This window comes from Pituophis catenifer, unplaced genomic scaffold, assembly GCF_029215685.1.
Source record: "Pituophis catenifer annectens isolate HBS135680 unplaced genomic scaffold, rPitCat1.0.hap2 SCAF_13, whole genome shotgun sequence".
Taxonomy (NCBI): Eukaryota; Metazoa; Chordata; class Lepidosauria; order Squamata; family Colubridae; genus Pituophis; species Pituophis catenifer.
Window position 1 is genome coordinate 6,049,696 of NW_027256893.1, and position 22,263 is coordinate 6,071,958.

Genomic DNA, 22,263 nt, shown 5'->3' on the forward strand with positions numbered 1-22,263 from the left:
ACCAACTGAGATACTCAACTGAGTTACCGATGTCTGTCTTCTTGTGATGTGAAGGTAAAGCCCTTAAGCACAATCACAGGATGGCTGTTGGTCATGAAGGACTTGCCCTATCCCCATGATGGTAAACCTATGGTATGCGTGCCAGAGGTGGCATGCAGAGCCCTCTCTGTGGGCACACGCACCGTCACCAACTGCTCTTCTGGTTTCCAGTGTGCCAGCCAGCTGGTCTTTGCATGCACCATAGCACCAGAAACCCAGTGACCAGCTGGCTAGTGTCCATGCATGTGCCGGCCAGCTGGTTTTTGGGTTTCCGGCGTTCAGGCGTGCGCACGCATGTGCACACGTTCCAGTTTGGGCACTCGGTGCCGAAAAGGTTCACCATCACTGCCCTATCCTGTGGACATCATGTCCTTTCCGAGATCAGTTAAAATAGGCTTCTAGCCAGGATTGCATTCCTACCAGACAATAAGTTGGAGTTCATGCATTGCACTAAACCATGGTTTGCTTTGCCAAGGCGTCCTGATCTAAATGGGTTGGATTTCCATGATACTATAAGCCGTAAAACACACACACACACAAACACACTCATACTAGAGCTTAGAGCAGAGGTCTTCAAACTTGGCAGCTTTAAGACTTGTGGACTTCAACTCCCAGAATTCTGGGAGCTGCCAAGTTTGGGGATCCCTGGCTTAGAACTCTCAAGGAATTCTTGACTTCCGTTCACTGATTTAATTTTGGGAGAAACAAGCTGGCATTATAACCGTGGGCCGTGTCACAAAGAAACCACGGGCGAACCTAGTAGAAGAAGAAGTCGAGTTACTGATGTTCCCTCTTCTTGTGACGCAAAGGTTAAAAAAAAACCCAACCCTTAAGCACAATCACAAGATGGTGGTGGGTTGCCAAGGGCTGCGTTCTTTGGAGGTCTTCAGGGTGTAACTTTCCAACCTGGGGCAGCTTGATAGGAAAGCCTCCACCACCTCGTGGCTGACCACGCAGAAACAGTGGACCTCTCTCAAGCGGGCGCATTTACGGGCCAAATCGACGAGCGAGGCGTTGAGTTCGTCCGACGAGGTGGTGCGAAGGACGAGCTTCTCCAAAGTGCCGCTGTAGTTGACAGTGGCGAAGCGGATTTGATACACCATGTAGGCGAAAGTGTTCAGCTGCAACTCCGTCACGGGGATGTTGGGCTTCAAGATGCGAGGGATCTTCCATTGTGGGACCGTGTGGTCCAGTTCCATTTGGACGTAGAGCTGGGGATATTTCTCACACACCAAAGCCCACAGCTCTTCCGAGATCACGGGAATGTACTTGTCCAGCCGCTCGCAGAAAATATCCAGGCACTTGAAGGTTGGCCGGTTGAGGGTCACCAGTTCCTTAAAGACCTCCTCCGAGAGGCTGGCATAATAGACCCCCAAGGTGGACAATTGGGGGCAAGCCTTCAGAAGCTCAATGATGGTCTCCGGGGTGACGTTGCAAACTAAGGTGCGGTTGTTCAGGTACAAGGTGTGCAGATTCGGGCTACTGGAGGCCACGAGCTGGACGAGCCCATCGTCCAAGGTGAAAGGCATGGAGCGAAAATCGATGCGCTGCAGGTCGATTCGGTTCTGGCTCTGGCAGATGCCCCGGATGCTCTGCAGGATGTCTTGGCCAGAATAGAAATAAGGGTTTTCTCCCGTGCATTCGATGCACAAGGCCTGCAACTTGTGGTTCTGCTTAGCCAGAAGGTCCAGGATCTGGCAGACGTTCTGACGGATCCCTTCCTCTGACTGGTCAAAGGCTACCTTGAGGTGTCTGATGTGGCGCAGGAACTGGTGCAGGTTCTTCAGGGCGGCTTCTTCGTCTTCGGTAACACACCTGGGGAACCGTTGGGAGGGTGGGAATGAAGAAATAAATAAATACAGCATGGGAGCAGTGTTGGAATTACAGCAAATGAAAACATAATAATCCTCAAAACACACACACACACACACACACACATGTATTTCTCTCTCTCTCTCTCTCTCTCTCTCTCTCTCTCTCTCTCTCTCTCTATATATATATATATATATATATATATATATATATATATATATATACATACATATACATATACATATATATATACATACATACATACATACATACATACATACATACATACATATATATATATACATCCCATGTAAGATTGAGAGTATCTTGGCGACGTTTCGACGAGGTCCCACTCGTCATCTTCAGGCTGGTGTCTTCAGCTTCATGCTTGTGCGGGCCTGTGCTTTGCTCACACAGGCACGAAGCCGAATCTCTATCCTCTCCGTCTGTCCATCCATCCATCCATCCATCCATCCATCCATCCATCCATCCATCCATCCATCCATCCATCCATCTATCTCATCTATCTATCTATCTATCTATCTATCTATCTATCTATCTATCTATCTATCTATCTATCTATCTATCTCATCAATATCTATCATCAATCTATATATCTATCTACCTACCTACCTATCTATTATTGATCTATATTTATCTATCTATCTATCTAATCTATCTATCATCCATCTATCATCAATCAATCCATCCATCTATCATCAATCTATATCTATCTACCTACCTACCTATCATGTATCATCTATCATTGATCTATATCTATTTATCTATCTATCTCTATCTATCCATCCATCCATCAAATCTATCTAATCTATCATCATCTATCTATCATCAATCTATATCTATCTACCTACCTACCTACCTACCTATCATCTATCATTGATCTATATCTATCTATCTATCTATCTATCGATCGATCGATCGATCGATCCATCCACCCACCCACCCAGCTATCTATCTATCTATCTATCTATCTATCTATCTATCTATCTATCTATCTAATCTATCTAATCTATCTCATCATCTATCATCAATCTATATCTATCTACCTACCTATCATCTATCATCTATCGATCAATCTATATCTATCTATCTATCTATCTATCTATCTATCTATCTATCTATCTATGGAATCCTCAAAACATTTTTTTTCTCTCTCTCTCCTCAAAACATCTCTATTGTGTCTGTCTGTCTGTCTGTCCATCCATCCATCTCTCTCTATATCTCTCTCTATCTCTCTCTATCAACTATCCATATCTATCTATCATGGGAATCCTCAAAACATTTCTCTCTCTCTTTCTTTCTCCTCAAAAAATCTCTATCATCTCCATCTGCCCATCCCTCCATCCCTCCATGTCTGTCTGTCTGTCTGTCTGTCTGTCTGTCTGTCTGTCTATCTACCTACCTATCTACCTACCATCTCTCTCTCTCTCTCTCTTCCTATCATCCATCTATCTATCTATCTATCTATCTGATCTATCTTCTATCTATCTATCTATCTATCTATCTATCTATCTATCTAACTAACTATCTATCATCAATTAATCCATTTACTTAGTACATGTTCTAGAAAAATACGTATCGATGTCAGCCCTTTATGGCTAGGAACCAGACCCAGAAGCTGGCCAACACTCATCAATCATCATCCTTACCAGGTTGCTTCGTGCCTCAAAGTTCATCAGAAACTGGTCTGGTAGGTTTGGAGTTGCTGCGTTGTACAAATGCAGACCTGTGGTCTGAACGGGGGTGCCTGAGAGACCTCACTACGGCTAGTGACTACGCAAAAGAGCTTCATGCCTCATTGAAATCCATGGTCTCCTTAATCATGAGTTTATGGGATAAATCCGAACTGGCCAGGTTCATACTGTGCACTTAGCCATAAACCACAACTTGGACTCCCTAAGACAGGGGTCAGCAACCTGAGCCACAATGTGGCCCTTTCACCCCTCTGCTGCGGCTCCCTGTCACTCAAAATATGTGTCACAACCACCAATGAGTGACACCTGCCGGCAGGCGATATATTGAGCTTTTCAACCCCCAGTAGGCCAACCATGGATAAATCCAAATAAAGAAAAGTTTCAGAAGAAAACAGAACATTTAATTCAACTACATAGGCTAGTTTTGTGGCCGCTCAAGAAATAGTCAGGCATGGGAAGGGTTTTGTGGCTCCCGGTGTTTTCTTTTCTGTGGGAAACGGGTCCAAATGGCTCTTTGAGTGTTTAAGGTTCAGGCCCCTGCCCTAAGAGCTACATTATATATACCAATCCAGTGGTGGGTTGCTCCCGGTTCGCACCGGTTTGCAAGAACCGGTAGTAAAAATTTATAGTAGTTCGGAGAACCAGTAATAACTGGCCATGCCCCCGAACTGGTCCCCGGCCTGCTCACCGCTCGCTTACCCCACCCACCTCATCAGAGCCTTTTTTTTGTTTTCCTTTTAAAAGCATTTTTTCTACAACCTCTTCAGCCGAAAAAATGCTTTTAAAAGTAGGAAAAAAAAGCCTCTGATGATCGCGCGGCTCAGCTGGGATCGTCAGAGGCTTCTGAAAGCATTTTTTTTCTGCAACCTCTTCGGCCAAAGAGGTTGTAGGAAAAAAAAATGCTTTGAAAAGCCTCTGACGATCCCAGCTGAGTTGCCTGATCCTCAGAGGCTCCTAAAAGCATTTTTTTTCTGCAACCTCTTAAGGTTGTAGAAAAAATGCTTTTAAAAGTACAAAAAAAAAAAAAAAAGTTGGCCATGCCCACCCAGGCACATTACCCCGCCACCAAGCCACGCCCACAAAATAAGCCATGTCCACACTCCTGTACCAAGCCAATAGCAACGTCACCCATAGCACTCTTTAGCACGGTGCATGCAGCCTAGTGCAAACTGCTTTTATGAGTATTATGTCCTTCTGCACCACACCCCCTCCTCCTTCTCCGCCTATTAAGCCACTTCAACTCCATGACCTATCTTACTCCCATTCTTACCTGACTTCCGTGTAACTCCAGACACAGCTGGCCGAAACCGCTGCAGCCCACTTCTTACAGACCTGAAAAACCACATGTCTGTCTTGCAGGGACAAGTAGCCAAAGATGTGTGAGAGAATTTCCTCCGGGATGTAGTTCCAGGCATCTCCAACTGTCTCCGGCATCCTTCAGGGACTCCACTCAAGAGGGTTTCCTTCTTCACTGAAAGAAAACACGCACTAAAGTTAAGGCCACACCTAGAGTACTGCATCCAGTTTTGGTCACCAGACTATAAAAAAGATGTTTATTTATTTTATTTATGTATTTATTCAAATGATATGCCGCCCCTCTCCGAAGACCCAGGGCGGCTCACAATACACTCAAAAAATCACTATAATGGCCCAGCATACTTAAAAGACTGTTCACAAGAGACTTATGAATGGGAATGGAAAAGGTGGATAGAATATGTTCAGAACAAATATCAAACTAGAAAGTATCAAATAGCTTTTACTTGAAAATAATGTATTAGAAATATTTTAATGTAATGAGGTAAAGAGAAAAATTATACAGGGGAGGGAAGGGTTCAAGTTTATACTTAAGTGTCATATTAAGGGTTTTTTTTTATGTGTTTTTTTCTTTTACGAGTTATGAGTATATTATAGGGAAGTCTGGGGGGAGGGGAGGGTTAGGGAGGGTTGGGGAGATGGGGAAGTTTGGGGGGGGTGGAGGGGGGGGAAAAGGGGTGAAAATGTAATTGTAAAACTTTTGCAATAAAAAAAAAATCACTATAAAAACACTTAAAAATTAAAAACATTAAAGACATTAAAACCCATTCACACCATTCATGGCCGGATCTCGTCAGATCACAAGAGCGAGATCAACGGCCCCTGGCCTGCCGGAAAAGCCAGGTCTTCACCGCTTTTCGGAAGGCCAATAGGGTGGGGACGGTCCGGACCTCAGGAGGTAACCAGTTGCAGAGAGCCAGGGCAGCCACAGAGAAGCCCCCCCCCCCCCGCCCCGCAGGCCCGCTAGCCGGCTCTTTTTCTAGAGTTGAGAATCTAGAAAAAGTGCAGAGAAGAGCAACCAGGATGATTAGGGTGCTGGAGGCTAAAACATACGAAGAACGGTTGCAGGAACTGGGCATGGCTAGTCTAGTGAAGAGAAGGACCAGGGGAGACAGGATAGCAGTCTTCCAATATTTGAGCCGAAGAGGTTGTTAAAAAATGCTTTTAAAAGGCTCTGCCGATCAGGCAACTCAGCTGGGATCGTCAGAACCTTTTTTTTTTTTTTTTTTGAAATAATTTTTATTAAACAGTTTTGTCTTTAAAAACAACACAAAAAACAATCACACATATATAAAAACAAAACATGTCAAAACATAACGTATTGAACGTTACGTAACATTAATGGTAATTAATCTCCAGTTGTGGAGATTTCAGCCAGATGAAAGAAAAGTCCCTCAGATGCTTGTGATTGTTCCAGAAGCAGAATCCTGAATCTGAATTGTAAGCCACCCAGAGTCCCCTTGCAGGGATGCTAGGCAGCATAAAATGTTAATCAATAGCAATAGCAGTAGCACGTAGAGTTATATACCGCCTCACAGTGCTTCCTAGCCCTCTCTAAGCGGTTTACGGAGTCAGCCTCTTGCCCCCAACAATCTGGGTCCTCATTTTACCCTCCTCGGAAGAATGGAAGGCTGAGTCAATCTTGAGCTGGTCAAGATCAAACTCCAGACTGTGGGCAGAGTTTGCCTGCAATACTTCATTCTAACCCAGAGGTCTCCAAACTCAGAAGGCTGAGTCAACTTTGAGCCAGAGAGATTCAAACTGCCAAATTACAGGCAGCTGGCAGGCAGCAGAAGTAGCCTGCAGTACTGCACTCTAACCACTGCGGCACTGTGGCTCCTAAAGTATAGTATAATAAATAAAGTATAATAAATAATTTTAAAAGTAAACTTCACCAGACCAAGGGATGTGATAAAAAGGGACTGCAATTCCCAGTCCCCACCTCCTAAAAAACATTTTCTGGTGGGAGTTGAATGCCCAGCACATCTGGGGAAGAATCCAGGAATAAAAGGAAGGTGAGACAGATCAGGGTGAACTCAAAACACAGAAGGTGCTTATTAGCACCTGGGAATTCGGAGGAGGAGGAGGAGATGATAAGAAGGAAGAGGGGAGGAGCAGGAAAAAGGAAGAAAAGGAGAAGGAGATGGAGAAGAAAAAGGAAGAAGAAGAAGAGAGGAAGAGGAAGAAGAAGAGGAGGAGGAGGAAGAAGAAAAGAAGAACAAGGAGAAGGAGAGGAGGAGGAAGAGGAGGAGGAGAAGATGATAAGAAGGAGAGGAGGAGGAGGAAGAAGAAAAGAAGAACAAGGAGAAGGAGAGGAGGAGGGAGAAGAGGAGGAGGAGAAGATGATAAGAAGGAGAGGAGGAGGAGGAAGAAGAAAAGAAGAACAAGGAGAAGGAGAGGAGGAGGAAGAAGAGGAGGAGGAGAAGATGATAAGAAGGAGAGGAGGAAGAGGAAGAAGAAAAGAAGAACAAGGAGGAGGAGAGGAGGAGGAAGAAGAAAAGAAGAACAAGGAGGAGGAGAGGAGGAGGAAGAAGAAAAGAAGAACAAGGAGAAGGAGAGGAGGAGGAAGAAGAGGAGGAGGAGAAGATGATAAGAAGGAGAGGAGGAGGAGGAAGAAGAAAAGAAGAACAAGGAGAAGGAGAGGAGGAGGAAGAAGAAAAGAAGAACAAGGAGAAGGAGAGGAGGAGGAAGAAGAGGAGGAGGAGAAGATGATAAGAAGGAGAGGAGGAGGAGGAAGAAGAACAAGGAGAAGGAGAGGAGGAGGAAGAAGAGGAGGAGGAAAAGATGATAAGAAGGAGAGGAGGAGGAGGAAGAAGAACAAGGAGAAGGAGAGGAGGAGGAAGAAGAGGAGGAGGAAAAGATGATAAGAAGGAGAGGAGGAGGAGGAGGAGGAAGAAGAAGAAGGAGAGAGGGAGGGAGAGAAAGAGAGAGAGAGAGAGAGAGAGAGAGAGAGAGAAGCTGAACCAGAGATAGAAAGATTCTGTATTTCCGCAAAAGGAATCTGCAGGGTCACCTACCAAGAATCCTTTCACTTCGGAGCAGGGATTCTCTCTTGCCTTTCTGCTTTCTCACTGCAGCCCTGGAAAAAAAAGAAAGAGTAGAAAGGATCATCAGCTATTTTTTACTTTCCGGAAAGACTGAATGGATGAAGTCACTTCCTCAGATCGTTTAACGCACCGTTTTCTTTGCATTTGTAATTCAAAAAAAAAAAAAAAAAAAACGGAACAGAAACTCACCTTTGATCGTCTGGCTCATTAACTTGGCTCGTAAAAAGTGTGTTTCCTCTGCCTCCTGCACTTCCTTTAAAAACCATCAAGCAACGGAGCCCCTGGTTTTGCATTTTAACCCGAAACACGTCACTGTGGAGAGGAGGAGTGACTTAGAGAAACACCCTGATTTTCCATCCACGAATGAACGATTCCGTCCTTTGCATGGATCCTGAGCAGCAGCAGGCCTTCTCACACACTGCGTGAAGGTCACAGTTCAGATTTATTCCTTGGGTTCTAATACAATTTAGAGTTGGTCCAGTCATCAAATTACTTTCTGGGTAATTTACAAGGCAACACACCAAATAGCACTATTCCAGTATTTGAGGGGCTGCCAGAAAGAAGAGGAGGGGGTCAAATTATTCTCCAAAGCACCCGAAGGCAGGACAAGAAACAATGGTTGGAAACTAATCAAGGAGAGAAGCAACCTGGAATTCAGGAGGAACTTCCTAACAGTGAGGATTATTAATCTGTGGAACAGCTTGCCACCAGAAATCATGGATGCTCCATCACTGGAGGTTTTTAAGAAGAGACTAGACAGTCACTTATCTGAAATAGTAGAGGTTCTCCTGCTTGAGCAGGGGGCTGGACTAGAAGACCTCCAAGGTCCCCTCCAGCTCTATTCTATTCTAATTCTAATATAATACAATTTGGATGCAAACAATTATAATAGAGAGGAGAGAACTGGCTCAGTGGTTAGAACAGGGGCCTGCAAACTTCACAACTTTAAGACTTAGGGGCTTCAAGTCTCAGAATTCCTCAGCCAGCATTGGGAATTCTGAGAGTTGAAGTCCACAACTCTTAAAATTGCCAAGTTTGGAGACCTCTGGGTTAGAATGCAGCATTGCAGGCAAACTCTATCCACTGTGGGCAGTTGGATCTTGACTAGCTCAAGGTTGACTCAGCCTTCCATCCTTCTGAGGTGGGTAAAATGAGGACCCAGATTGTTGGGGGACAATAGGCTGTCTCTGTAAACCGCTTAGAGAGGGCTGGAAAGCACTGTAAAGCGGTATGTAAGTCTAAGTGCTATTGCTATTGCCCTTCCTTCCTTCCTTCCTTCCTTCCTTCCTTCCTTCCTTCCTTCCTTCCATCCATCCATCCATGATGCACAGTGGTTAAGAATGCAGTATTGCAGGCAAACTCTGCCCACTGTCAGCAGTTCGATCTTGACCAACTCAAGGTTGACTCAGCCTTCCGTCCTTCCGAAGTGGGTAAAATGAGGACCCAGATCGTTGGGGGCAAGAGGCTGACTCTGTAAACCGCTTAGAGAGGGCTGGAAAACACTGAGAAGTGGTATATAAGTCTAGATACTATTACCATACCATGAAAAATAAGAACATTGTACACATAGTTCTTGACTTACAACAGTTCGTTTAGTGACCAAAGTTACAACAGCACTTTCAAAAGTGACTTATGACCATATTTCATGCTTATGACCATTGCAGCATCTCCATAGTCACATGATTTAAATTTGGATGCTTGATAACTGACTCACATTTATGACGGTTGAAGTGTCCCCGAGTCACGTGATCCCTTTTTGCGACCTTCTGACAAGCAAAGCCAATGGGGAAGCCAGATTCCCTTAACGACCCTGTGTTACTCACTTAACAACTGCAGGATTCACATAACAAATGTGACAAGAAAAGGCAAAACACACTTATAAAAATTTCTCACTTAACAACATAAATTTTTGGGCTCAATTGTGGTCATAAGTTGAGGACTCCCTGTAGAAACCAGGCTGCAGGGAGGCAGTCATTCCCAATCTAAAATGAATTACAACAGAATTAAAAACCAAAATCCAAAGACATCATTGTAGGGAGAAGTGCTGTTCTCATGGGCAGCTCAGCCTAGCCAAAAGATGAATGAGGAAAAGAAAGAAAATCCAATTTAAAAATTCAATCCAAAGCCCTTGACAAGTGATCGGGGGCTACCCACGCCTTTCTTTCTCTGGATCTCAAGGACAAAAACAGGATTTTAATCTTTCTCCGAAAGCCAACAGGGCCAGGGCCAACCATCCAGGTAGTTCCCAACTTATGTCCACAAGTAGAACTCTTTACTGGCCAAGTATGATTGGACACACAAGGAATTTGTCTTGGTGCATATGCTCTCAGTGTACATAAAAGAAAAGATAGATAAGATAGATAGATAGATAGATAGATAGATAGATAGAAAGGGAGAATAGAATAGAATAGAATAGAATAGAATAGAATAGAATAGAATAGAATAGAATAGAATAGAATAGAATAGAATATATGGAATGGAATGGAATGGAATGGAATGGAATGGACTGGAATAGAATAGAATAGAATAGAATAGAATAGAATAGAATAGAATAGAATAGAATAGAATAGAATAGAATAGAATAGAATAGAATAGAATAGAATAGAATAGAATAGAATAGAATAGCAAATATGGAATGGAATAGGATAGGATAGGATAGGATAGGATAGGATAGGATAGGATAGAATTCTTTATTGGCCAAGTGTGATTGGACCCACAAGGATCCTTCAGTGCATAAGCTCTCAGTGTACATAAAAAATACATTCATCAAGAATCATAATATGCAATACTTAGTAATAGTCATAGGACACTAAATAGGAGAGAAGATACCTACTGATGATGAAGTTATTAAAAAAAATTATGGACTGTGCTGAAATGAGTAAATTGACATTTGAAATTAGAGAACAGGAAGATAAACAATATTACTTGATATGGGATTTATTCTACCAATGGCTAGATAATAAAGCATGGAAATGAAATATGAAACATGAAATAAATGTAATAATAGAATATATGAAGCGGTTTCTTACGGGAGATAAGCCATTGTTAAATAATTGGTAAACGAGAATAATAATGCAAAGGAGATATAATAAATTGTCAAATAAGAGAATTTTAGGGATATGGGATTAAGCACGAAAGATATGTAGCCGATCGATACACTTTTTGTAATTGTAATGGATGATGGTTGTTTTATGTTTTGTTTAAAAATAAACTTTTTTCAAAAAAACCCCAGTAATACAGTCTTACTAAATAGTTTGTGGGACATTATTTGTTTAGCAGAGTGATGCATGCGGAGAAAAAACTGTCCTTATGTCTAGTTGTTCTGGTGTGCAGTGCTCTATAGCGTCATTTTGAGGGTAGGAGTTGAAACAGTTTGTGTACAGGATGCGAGGAGTGTGTAAATATTTCCACAGCCTTCTTTTTAAGCAAGGAGGTTGTTAAGTCAGTTGAGCCTGATTTTACAACCTATTTTTTTGCCACCATCATTAAGCGGATTGCTGCAGTTGTTAAGTGAATCATGCTGCTGTTAAGTGAATCCAGCTTCCCCCGATGACTTTGCTTGTTAGAAGCCGGCTGGGAAGTTCGCAAAGGGCGATAATGTGACCTTCGATCCCTGCCATTTGTCAAGCACCTGAATTCTGATCACACGACTTTTACATTGTGGGTGAGCCAGTTGTGTTGTGTTGTGTGTGTTTAGAGTGTGAAAGTTTTTTAGGGGGCTTTTTGTGGCTGTGTGAGATTCCTGCTTGTTGCAGGGGCCATTTTGGGTCTAGCACAGCTGCTTTTACATTGTGGGTGAGCCAATTGTGTTGTGTGTGTGTGTAGAGTGTGAAAGTTTTTTAGGGGGCTTTTTGTGGCTGTGTGAGGTTCCTGCTTGTTGCAGGGGCCATTTTGGGACTAGCACAGCTGCTTTTACATTGTGGGTGAGCCAGTTGTGTTGTGTTGTGTTTTGTAGGTTGAAAAAGGGCAAAGAAGTGACGTTGACTTGGCCACGCCCACTAATTAAGCCACGCCCACAGAACCGGTAGCGAAAATATTTAGATTTCACCCCTGGATGCTACAATGGTCATAAGTGTGAGGACTGGCTGTGTCACTTTGCTTTTTGAAACTCCAAATGATTGCTAAATGAATGGTTGTAAATTGAGAGATACCTATAAGTTGGGGGGTAGAGGGTGGGTTGGAAGCAGTCAGCAAGGGTGCAACTAAAAAATATCAGCTTCATTTAACGACCTCATAATCCCCTGTAGGGTGGAGTCTGGGCAACCGAATGGAGCAGAATGTTTTAATGGCCGGATGCTCTTCCTGTCGCCAATGAGGAGTTTTGTTCAGCAGATATATTCTCAGTGTGCCCAGAGAGAGAAATATCTGCCTCTATACCTAGGATCGAATTCCTGATTTTGAGGCGAGAGCTCCAGCTCTAAGCCACCACACCACTCCATACAACCGAAAAATATATACCTCCTAAAATACGGTATATTATACTAACACTAGGAAGGAACAAAAGGTTGCTCAGCCTATTATATGAGATGTGGGGTGAGCTTGGCTCTCCAAATAATCCACTCCTCTTCCATAGAGGGCTTTATAAGTCATTTTATGGTCCTCTGCAATTATAATATGTCAGTTCCTGTTACGCTCCAAAGTTTACGAAAGGAGGCAAAGGTAAATTATAACAGATATAAAATGATTGCCGGCGCAGCAGCCCTCATAAAACCAAAAGGTATTTTTGACAATTTTCTGGGACAGGGGAAAAAAAAAGTGGACTTCAGACAGTCAAAAGGTTTCTGCCTAGAACAGGGGTCTGCAACTTTAAAACACTCAAGAAGAGCCATTTGGACCCGTTTCCCACAGAAAAGAAAACACCGGGAGCCACAAAACCTGGGTGGGCGTGGCCAACTCGACGTCACTCACTCCCACCTGGTCACATGACACACACCGCAGCCACGCCTACCCAGATTTTGTGGCTCCCAGTGTTTTTTGTGGGAAACAAGTCTCTCTCTCTCTCTCTGTCTGTCTCTGTCTCTCTCTCTCATCTCTCTCAGGCAGTGGTGGGTTCCTCCCGGTTCGATCCGGTTCGGCCGAGCCGGTAGCGGTGATGATATGACGTCACCGAACCGGTTCTCCCCCCCTGCCCTCCCACCCCCCCCACGTTATTCTTACCTTTTATTTGGCCCCACCCCCAATCTATTGCTGCCTCCTGAGTCCCAGCTGATGACTAGAGGGAAAAAAACTGTTTAAAATCTTGCCGCGGGGCTTCAAAGGGCCGCCCTACAGCTGATCAGTGTTAAAAGCAAACAAATGAGTCGGGTCGTAAGTGCGAGGACTGGTCGTAGGTGCGAGGACCTTCCAGAAATGACTCTGACCAGCTAGCCACGCCCACTTAGTCACATGACCTCCAAGCCACACCCACAAAATAAGCCACGCCCACAGAACCGGTAGTAAAAAAATTTAGAATCCACCCCTGGTTCAGCTGATAGGGAGCCACAGCAGGGGGATGAAAGAGCCACATGCGGCTCCGGAGCTGACACCCGGCCTAGTACAACTGCACAATTTTGAATAACTGAATTAAAAAAGTCTTTATATAGGCCAGTTAGCCTTGGGCGCTAAGAGCAGCGTCTAAAATCCTGACTCAAATGTCAGAAAAACCAGCTCAATAAAAGCCATTATCAGAGGATGGGAGGATGTTCTAAAACAGCCATGCAAGCATGTAATACTGTGTGATTTACTGCCCCCGGTGGCTGATCTGGGTACTGAAGGCTCCGAAGGGAAAATACAGGGAAAATACAAACCATTCACTGAATTAACTGTTTAAAGTTACAATGCCACACGGGAAAAAAGGTTTATGACCGTTTTTCATACTTACGGCCGTTGCTAAACTGAACCCTCAATTATCTGCATCTACAGTATACTCTGGAAACTATTAGGGAGAGGCTGCCCTCACCGTCTTTCTCCCACATGTGATATCTGGGCTTACTCTACTGGAATACACCTCCCACTCCTGGGGACTCCCCCCCCCCCCCACAATTCCACTCCATAACAGGCAAGGAGAGGAGAAGTGCTTTGCAGACTTGCAAAATTGTGTCACCGGAACTTTACAATCAAGGTAGTGTTTGTACTCAGAATTTTGGGTTCCTGCCGGCGGGGCTGATAGATTATTAATTATTATATCATCATAATGACCATAACTGCCCTCTTCTGAGAGGTGGCTCATCTCTGTTTCAAAGCCAAAGAGCCAGCGCTGTCCAAAGACGTCTCCGTGGTCGTGTGGCTGGCATAACTCAACGCCAAAGGTGCACAGAACGCTGTTACCTTCCCACCAAAGGTGGTCCCTATTTTTTACTTGCATTTTTTTTAATGTGCTTTCGAACTGCTAGGTTGGCAGAAGCTGGGACAAGTCACAGGAGCTCACCCCGTTACGCAGCGCTAGGGATTCGAGCTGCTGAACTGCCGACCTTTTATTTATTTATTTTATTATTTATTTATTATTTAAATTTTTATACCGCCCTTCTCCCGAGGGACTCAGGGCGGTGCACAGCCACGATAAAACATATATCCATAAAATTTAAAAACAGTTTAAAACATATTAAATAATTTGGCCCTTATATTAAAAAACTAAAACACCCATTAAAATTCGTTATTTAAGCCTGCCCAGCCTATTGAAACAGTAAAGTCTTAAGGGCACGGTGAAAGGTATGTAGGTCAGGGATCATACGTATCTCCGGGGGCAATTCATTCCAGAGGGCAGGTGCCCCCACAGAGAAGGCTCTCTTCCTGGGGGTTGCCAGTCGACATTGTTTGACCGACGGCACCCTGAGGAGTCCCTCTCTGTGGGAGCGTAGTGGCCGGTGGGAGGCTATCGGTGGCAGAAGGCGATCTCGTAAGTACCCAGGTCCTAAGCCATGGAGTGCTTTAAAGATGGTAACCAGCACCTTGAATCGCACCCGGAAGATCACCGGGAGCCAGTGCAGCTCGCGCAGGAGAGGTGTTACATGGGTGCGCCGTGTCGCTCCCATAATCTTGATCGACAAGCTCAGCGTCTTAGCCACTGAGCCGCTGTAGTAAATCCTAGATGCAGTAATGACCATACAGATCTTATTTATAAAGCTTGCAGTATCTATGTCAGCCACCAGGGCATGTCTTATAGGTTCAAAACATTGCACTATTTTCTCCACTGAGGCTGCAATACCCCACCCAACCACCCAGGGCAGAATATTCTATCTATACCAGGGTGTCAAACTCAAGGAGCCGGAGTGGCGTAGGAGGCTAATGCCTCCTAAGGCAGCATTTAACATCCAGCTGCCTGCAATTACTGCGAGTTCAAATCTCACCAGGCTCAAGGTTGACTCAGCCTTCCATCCTTTCAAAGGTAGGTGAAATGAAGACCCAGATTGTGGGGGCAATAAGCACACATGTGTGCTGGACTGAGGTAGGGCAATGCTCGTGTGCCCACAGATATGGCTTCGTGTGCCACCTGTGGCACCCGTGCCATAGGTTTGCCATCAGGGTTATAGAATCAATATATTGCTCTAGGTTAGAACCCAGTACCCATTTGTCCAGGATGGTATATAGCCGTGATACGTAGCCATATCAGTGGGCACGCAAGCTCAGCTCCGGTGCACATGCATGCGCCTGCCAGCAGGTTTTCGGGCCTTCTGGGCCCACCAGAAGTAGGGAAACAGGCTGTTACCTGCCTCCGGAGGACTTCCGGAGGTGGTGGGGAAGGCCCATTTTTCTCTCACTCCAGCCTCCAGAGCCTTTCTAGGAGTCTGGGGAGGGTGAAAACGGCCTTCCTCACCACCACCCCCAAGGGAGGCCAGAAACAGCCCGTTTGTGGCCTCTGGAGGGCCTCCGGGGGGTGAGGAAGGCTGTTTTCGCCCTCCCCAGACTCCTAGAAAGGCTCTGGAGGCTGGGGATAGCAAAAAATGGGCCTACTGTGCCGTCGTGTGCTAGGAGCCAGGGGAAGTAGGGGGGACCATGCACACATGCGTGGGAGCAGGGTGCAAAGAATTATGAATGTGGGCATGCACACGTGTGACACCCCCCCCCCGCTCCTGGCACGCGATGGCAAAAAGGTTAACCATCACTGGTATATAAGGTCTTCTGCTTGTGCAATGAGCATGGGGTTGGGCTAGAAAGGTCCCTCCCAACCTTATCGTTCTATGATTCTAAGTCCACATATCTAAAAGGTTAGGAAACTCAGTGGGGGCGGGGCTTGTCAAGATCAGTGTCAGGTTGCTTCCTCCTCAGGGCTGGATGCTGCCTCCTGAATGCCAGCAGGAAAGGGAGAGATCCGTGCCACACCTGGTTGGCCTCTGTACGACACAGTCCCCTGGTTAGGGGTCTCCAACCTTGGTAGCCTTAAGCCTGGAGGACTTCAACTCCCAGAATTCCCCAGCCAGCAAAGCTGGGAGTTGAAGTCCTCCAGGTTTAAAGCTGGGGAATTCTGGGAGTTGAAGTCCTCCAGGCTTAAAGCTGGGGAATTCTGGGAGTTGAAGTCCTCCAGGCTTAAAGCTGGGGAATTCTGGGAGTTGAAGTCCTCTAGGCTTAAAGCTGGGGAATTCTGGGAGTTGAAGTCCTCCAGGTTTAAAGCTGCCGAGGTTGCAGACCCCTGCGCCTGGATTATGATAATGAGCAAGGCTTTTGCAGAGACAAGGGTCGGGCACGCTGGGCATGCTCAGAGGCACTCTTTTCTTTGCCCCCGGTATTTTTCTTTCCTTCCCAAATCAAACCCCTCACACCCCCCCCACACCCCTAGAGCTTGTCGATCAGAAAGGACCGCAGTTCTGTTGCAGGAAAAATGACGGACTAGGACAAGCTCTTCAGTGCAGGAAAGAGTTTTTATTTGCGCAAGGTTCAAACAGTCCGAAGACCACGAAAAAGTCTGAACGCCGATGGCTTCTTCTGGCCATGTATTTATACAGTTTAAAGACAAAAGTATTACAGAGAGTGATGCATTTCACACGTAGAAGCTACCCTTTAATCTATCTCTAGGAAAGACATAACAGCCCTGTTCCCACAGGCTCAGGCTTTCAGCTCCGGAGCTCAAGACATAACAAAAGGAGATAAGAGGCTAGAAGACGCCTCACAAGCAGTAAAGAGGACAGTAAGGGAAACAGTATTTTCTCTCTGAAATCTACATGACATTTGGGGTGCAATAAACATTAAACACCAGATGTATCTGTTTAGGGTCAGTTTGCCCTTTTACAATTCTGTACCTACGTCAAATACCGTTTGTCAATTCAGCACCTTGGCACGGAAGAGGCACTTCTGTCTTAACCAAAGATTTGGATTTCTAATATTTGAGTTTTATCCCAATATCGAATCTTAGCCTGGCTCAGTTCTGCAGTTCAAATCCCTAGCACAGGTCTCCTGCGTGAGCAGGGGGTTGGACTAGATGACCTCCAAGGTCCCTTCCAACTCAGTTACTGTTAACTGTTTACCTACCTAACAGCAGGGGGAAAAAAAGCCAAGGGAGAATCTCTTGCAATACTCCCGCAGGCAAAACACTTCCTTTCTGCAAGGCCACCGCTTCCTAATAAGGTATGGGAGGATGACGTCACTGGCTCTCCTCTGATTGGCCGAGGAGTCACTCGAAGGAATTTCTCTCTCTCTCTCTCTCTCTCTCTCCCTCTCTCTCTGCCTCCCGTCATGGCTCGGCCAATGAAAGCGAGCCGCGCGGGTCGGATTGACAGCTCCCTCCGGCCAATGGGCGCCCAAGGGAGACTCGGGAATTCGCTGGCTCGCTACAAAGTAACTGGCGCGGCGCTTCCGAACTTCCGAACTTTTTTTTTTTTCTGAATGGGCCGCTTCCATTCACCAGCCAGTGGCGGGAAAAAAAAGAACACCCCCCCCCACCGCCTCCCGGCGCGCGACTTCCCGGCTCCGTAGCCGATCAGGAATCTGCGCCCGATCCTAATCCCGGGGAGGCGAAGCGCGCACGTGCCCGGCTGGCTTCTCCGCCCGGGAGCTGCTGACGCGCAAAGGCGGAAGGCGGAAGGCAGCCGGCGGGGCTCGGCTAGTAGGGGAGCGCCGGTGGACGCGGGTAGGCATCGGGGAGGGGAAGGGGGGGGGGGGCCCGTCTCGGCGCTCCGTGGGAGCGGGTTGGGATTAACCCGGGTGGCCGATCGTGGGGTCGGGGGCAAATCCCTGGCTGGGGGGGGGGGATTCGAACTCCCCATCCCGGCCTCTCCTTCGACCTCCTCCGGGGCTGGTTCCATGCGGGGGGGGAAAAAAAAAAAAACAAAACTCAGGTGACGGACACGGATCGGGTCTCGCGTGTCGTGGGAATGCGGCCGGAGCGCCCTTGCCTGACCTTTATGAGAAAAAAAAAATAGGGGGAGGGGGGAGAGAGAGAGATCCGGAGTTGGGGGGGGGGAGGGATCCCCGCGATCTGTCCAGGATCGCGCGAAAGTTGGCTCGTTCCTTCTCCGCGATTCCTCCCTTCGCTAACCCTAACCCCCTCCCACCACCACCACCACCACGCGTGTTCGCGAACCCAGCCCCCGCGGAGAAGGGGGAGGGGGATGCGGGGATTCCCTTTGATTTCCCCCACCCCGCAGCTGTTTCCAGATGATCGCCTCCTGGTGGGGTGGGGTGGGGGGGTGGACAGAAGCGAGGGGGAAGGAAGGGGCTCGCTGGAGCTGCCGCCGATCCCCGGGTTCCCCCGTGTGTCGGGCTGGTGGGGGGAAAAAAAGCACTTTCGCTTTAGCCAGTTACAGTCCCTGGGACTGGAGTTAGGGATGCAGAGGAAAGTGAAAGTGGGCCGCGGTTCTAACCTGCAGGGGGCAAAAAAAAGGGAGGGGCTGCTGACTTTCCCTTTCTTTTGGAGCGAGGGAGGGTTAACGGGAAGAGCCCCGATTCCTAGCAAGATCGTGAGAATGGAAGCGGAGATCTCGGCTTTTCCTGGAAGAGGCAGCGCTCCGATTCGGCCCTGGGGAAGGGAAGGGGTGGGGTGGGGTGGGGTGGGGGTCCTTGGTCCGCCGTAAGGGCGAGGAGAGGGAGGGCTGCAGGGATTCCCGCCTTTCTGGGCGAGGTGGTTATTCTGGAATAAAACCAATTGAAATCCGAATTGTGCTTTTTGGTGGTAATGTGGTTTCTATCCCCCTAACAGCTCTGTCCCCTAGGAAAAGGTAGTCCTCGACTTACGGGTCACAAGTGAGCCCCCCCCCCCACACACACACATTTCTCTTGCTAAGCAAAACCGTCCTTAAGTGGAGTTTTGCCCCCGTTTGATGACTTTCCTTGCCGCAGTTGTTAAGCGAATCATTGCAGTGGTTAAGCGAATCTGGCTTCCCCGTCGACTCTGGGGAAGGTCGCAAAAGGGGATCAAGTGGCCTTGGGACAATTGCGACCGTCGTAAGTGTGAACCGGTTGGCAAACTTCTGGATTTTGATCGCAGGATCGTGGGGATGATGCAAAAAGATTGTAAAAAGCTCTACTAAGCAGGTATATACAAAAAGTATGATGGCTATTGCTTAACGCATTGTAAGCTGCCCTGAGTCTCCGGAGAAGGGTGACATATAAATCGAATAAATAAATAAATAAACTGTGAAAAACGGTCATAACGTACTTTTTTCAGTGCCGTTGTAACTTTGAGTGGCCACTCACTGAACTGTTGTAAGTCATGGACTACCTATAACCGTGATGTCGAATCTATGGCACTTGCTCAGACGCTCGCGTGTCTGAGGGCACGCGAGCTGTCACCCAGCTCAGCTCCACCACGCATGTGTGTGTGTGTGCGCCTCCCGCCAGCAAGTTGATTTTTGGGTCTCTGGCACGGGCGCACGCAGATGTGCACGCATGCGCCGGGAGTTTGTGTGCATGCACGGGAGCGGGAGGAGGTCTTGCGCTCATGCACGGGAGGTGGGATCACGGGGGGAGCGGTGTGCGCTCCCATAATGGGCCAGGGAGGGGGTGTGGTGCCCCCCCAATATCCTGTTTTTGGCCCCAAGAAGCTTCAGGGAGGCTTGCCAGGCCCAAAACCCAGGAGCCTAGATAGCTCAGCAGACTAATGCATTGTGATTAACACCAGCTGTCTGCAATTATTGTAAGTTCAAATCTCACCAGGCTCAAGGTTGACTCAGCCTTCCATCCTTTCTAAGGTAGGTAAATTGAGGATCCAGATTGTGGGGGCAATAAGCTGACTTTGTATAAATATACAAAAGTATGAAGGCTATTGCTTAACGCGTTGTAAGCCGCCCTGAGTCTCCGGAGAAGGGCGGCATAGAAATCAAATTAAAAAAAAAAAAATGAGCCGGGGGGGTCATGTGCGCATATGTGGGGGGGGGACCTCGGGGGGTTGCGTGCGCACGCGGAGCATGGGGGGTTCACACGCACATGTGCAGGGAGCAGGGCATGGGGGGACATTGCATTATGAGTGTGGGCATCCATGCGCATGACCCCCCCTCTCCCCACTTTTGGCACGCTACAGCAAAAAGGTTAACCATCACTGACCTATACTATTTCAGATAAGTGACTGACTAGACCAGTGACGGCTAACCATTTTGCCATCGCATGCCAAAAGCGCGGGGGGGGTGGGTGGACACACGCATGTGTGCACACATCCATAATTCTATGCGCCCCGCCCACCCTCATGCTCCCCCTGCTTTTGTCACGTGATGGCATGGTGGCCCATTTTTCGCTCTCCCCAGGCTCCAGAGCCTTTCTAGGAGCCTGGGGAGGGCAAAAACAGCCTTCCTCACCTCCCCTAGAGGCCCTCCGGAGGCCGGAAACAGTGTGTTTCCTGACTTCTGGTGGGCCCAGAAGGCCCAAAAATCAACTGGCCGGCGCATACATGCGTGCCGGAGCTGAGCTCGCGTGCCCACCAATATGGCTCCACGTGCCACCTGTGGCACCCGTGCCATAGGTTCGCCATCACGGGTATAGGTTCTCCTGCTTGAGCAGGGGGCTGGACTAGAAGACCTCCCCGGTCCCTTCCAGCTCTAATTTGAGGATTATGTGTTACATCTCTGTTGCCAAGCTCCTAAATCAAATCATGTGACCCACAAGGACACTGTGATGGTCGTCAGTCCAAGGACAGGTTGCAAGTTCCGGTTTCCAGTGCCCGTGTCACTTCAGGTGGCCACTAAACGAATGGTCATAAGTTGAGAACTACCTGCTGTAACATCTTCTAAAGTGCTGAGTTGTTTGCAACTGGAAATTATGGGGAAACTAATAAATGATCAGACTTTGACTAAGAGCCGGATTGGGTCATTCCGAGTGAACCAAAGAGCCCTCCCCCCCCCAGAAATGCAGGTGGAAATCTAAGGGTTGTGAGTCCTGTCACATTCAAACGGCGCCTAACTGGGGATGGCTAGAATTCACACATATCTATCTGGATTTGGATTGCTAAATGTGCTAAGTTGTAATTTGGTTTTGGTTAGTGTATAGGTCAGTAATGGCTAACCTTTTTGCCATCGCGTGCCAGTAAGGGGTGGGGGAGGTTTGCACACGTGCGTGCCCACACCCATAATTCTATGCGCCCCGCCCTGCGCATGCGCACCCAACCCCTCCTTGCTCCTGGCCCGTTTTTCTTTGTCACCTGGCTCCAGATCCTCTCTATGCATCTGGGGAGGGCGAAAACAGCCTTCCCCACCTACCCCCAGGCCCTCCGGAGGCAGAAAACAGCCTGTTTCCCTACTTCTGGTGGGCCCAAAAGGCCTGAAAATCAGGTGGCCGGCACGCACATGCGCGCCAGAGCTGAGCTGGCGTGCCCACTGATATGGCTACGCGTGCCACAGGTTCACCATCATGGGTATAGGTAGTCCTCAACTTACAACAGTTCATTTAGGGACCAATGTTACAACGGCACTGAAAAAAAGTGATTTATGACCCTTTTTCACACTTACAACCGTTGCAGCATCCCCGTGGTCAGGTGATCAAAATTTGGGCACTTGGTACGGGTGCGGCCCCGTTGTGAACCGGTAGTAAAGGTAAGTAGAACCCAGCCCTGAGTCTAAGTGCGATTGCTACTTGCTATTGTTATCTGCCTCAGCCCTCAAGGTTGACATCAATCTTGCAAGCATCCAAAGTACAATTTTTCCCCACCCTATCTCCTTTACAACCCAAGAAACTAGGGAGTGTCTCTTCTGAATCTCCCAAGGTCGTTCCCACATCCCACTTGCAGGTGTTACTCATTCAACGCTGCAACAGTCTCAGCCGCCAAGCGTCCAAATTTTCATCACGTGATCATGGGGATGCTGCAATGGCCGTAAGGGTGAAAACGATTGTGAGTCGCTTTGGTCATTAAATGAATTGTTGTAAGTCGAGGACTGCCTGTAGTTGACGATGAGGATGTTTTAAGGGGTCTCTGGTGACGGCTGATTTGTGTTCCATTTCAG

At 47.2% G+C, this 22,263-nt stretch overlaps 1 protein-coding gene across 1 annotated transcript; it reads right to left on the bottom strand.

The window, feature by feature from the left end:
- Positions 1 to 688: 688 nt before the first annotated feature.
- On the bottom strand, positions 689 to 5,000 carry LOC139323620 (F-box/LRR-repeat protein 8-like). Its single transcript, XM_070953046.1, has 2 exons — positions 4,837 to 5,000; positions 689 to 1,854 (listed from the first exon to the last, which is right to left on the bottom strand). The coding sequence occupies exons 1-2, from the start codon at positions 4,998 to 5,000 to the stop codon at positions 879 to 881; spliced, it is 1,140 nt and encodes a 379-aa protein (XP_070809147.1). The 3' UTR covers positions 689 to 878.
- Positions 5,001 to 22,263: the final 17,263 nt, after the last annotated feature.

Excerpts from the sequence above, each read along its gene's own strand:
- LOC139323620 (XM_070953046.1), bottom strand. The coding sequence starts at position 5,000 with ATGCCGGAGACAGTTGGAGATGCCTGGAACTACATCCCGGAGGAAATT. Across the intron at positions 1,855-4,836 it reads TGGAGTTACACGGAAGTCAG|GTGTGTTACCGAAGACGAAG; the intron begins GTAAGAATGGGA and ends ACGGTTCCCCAG.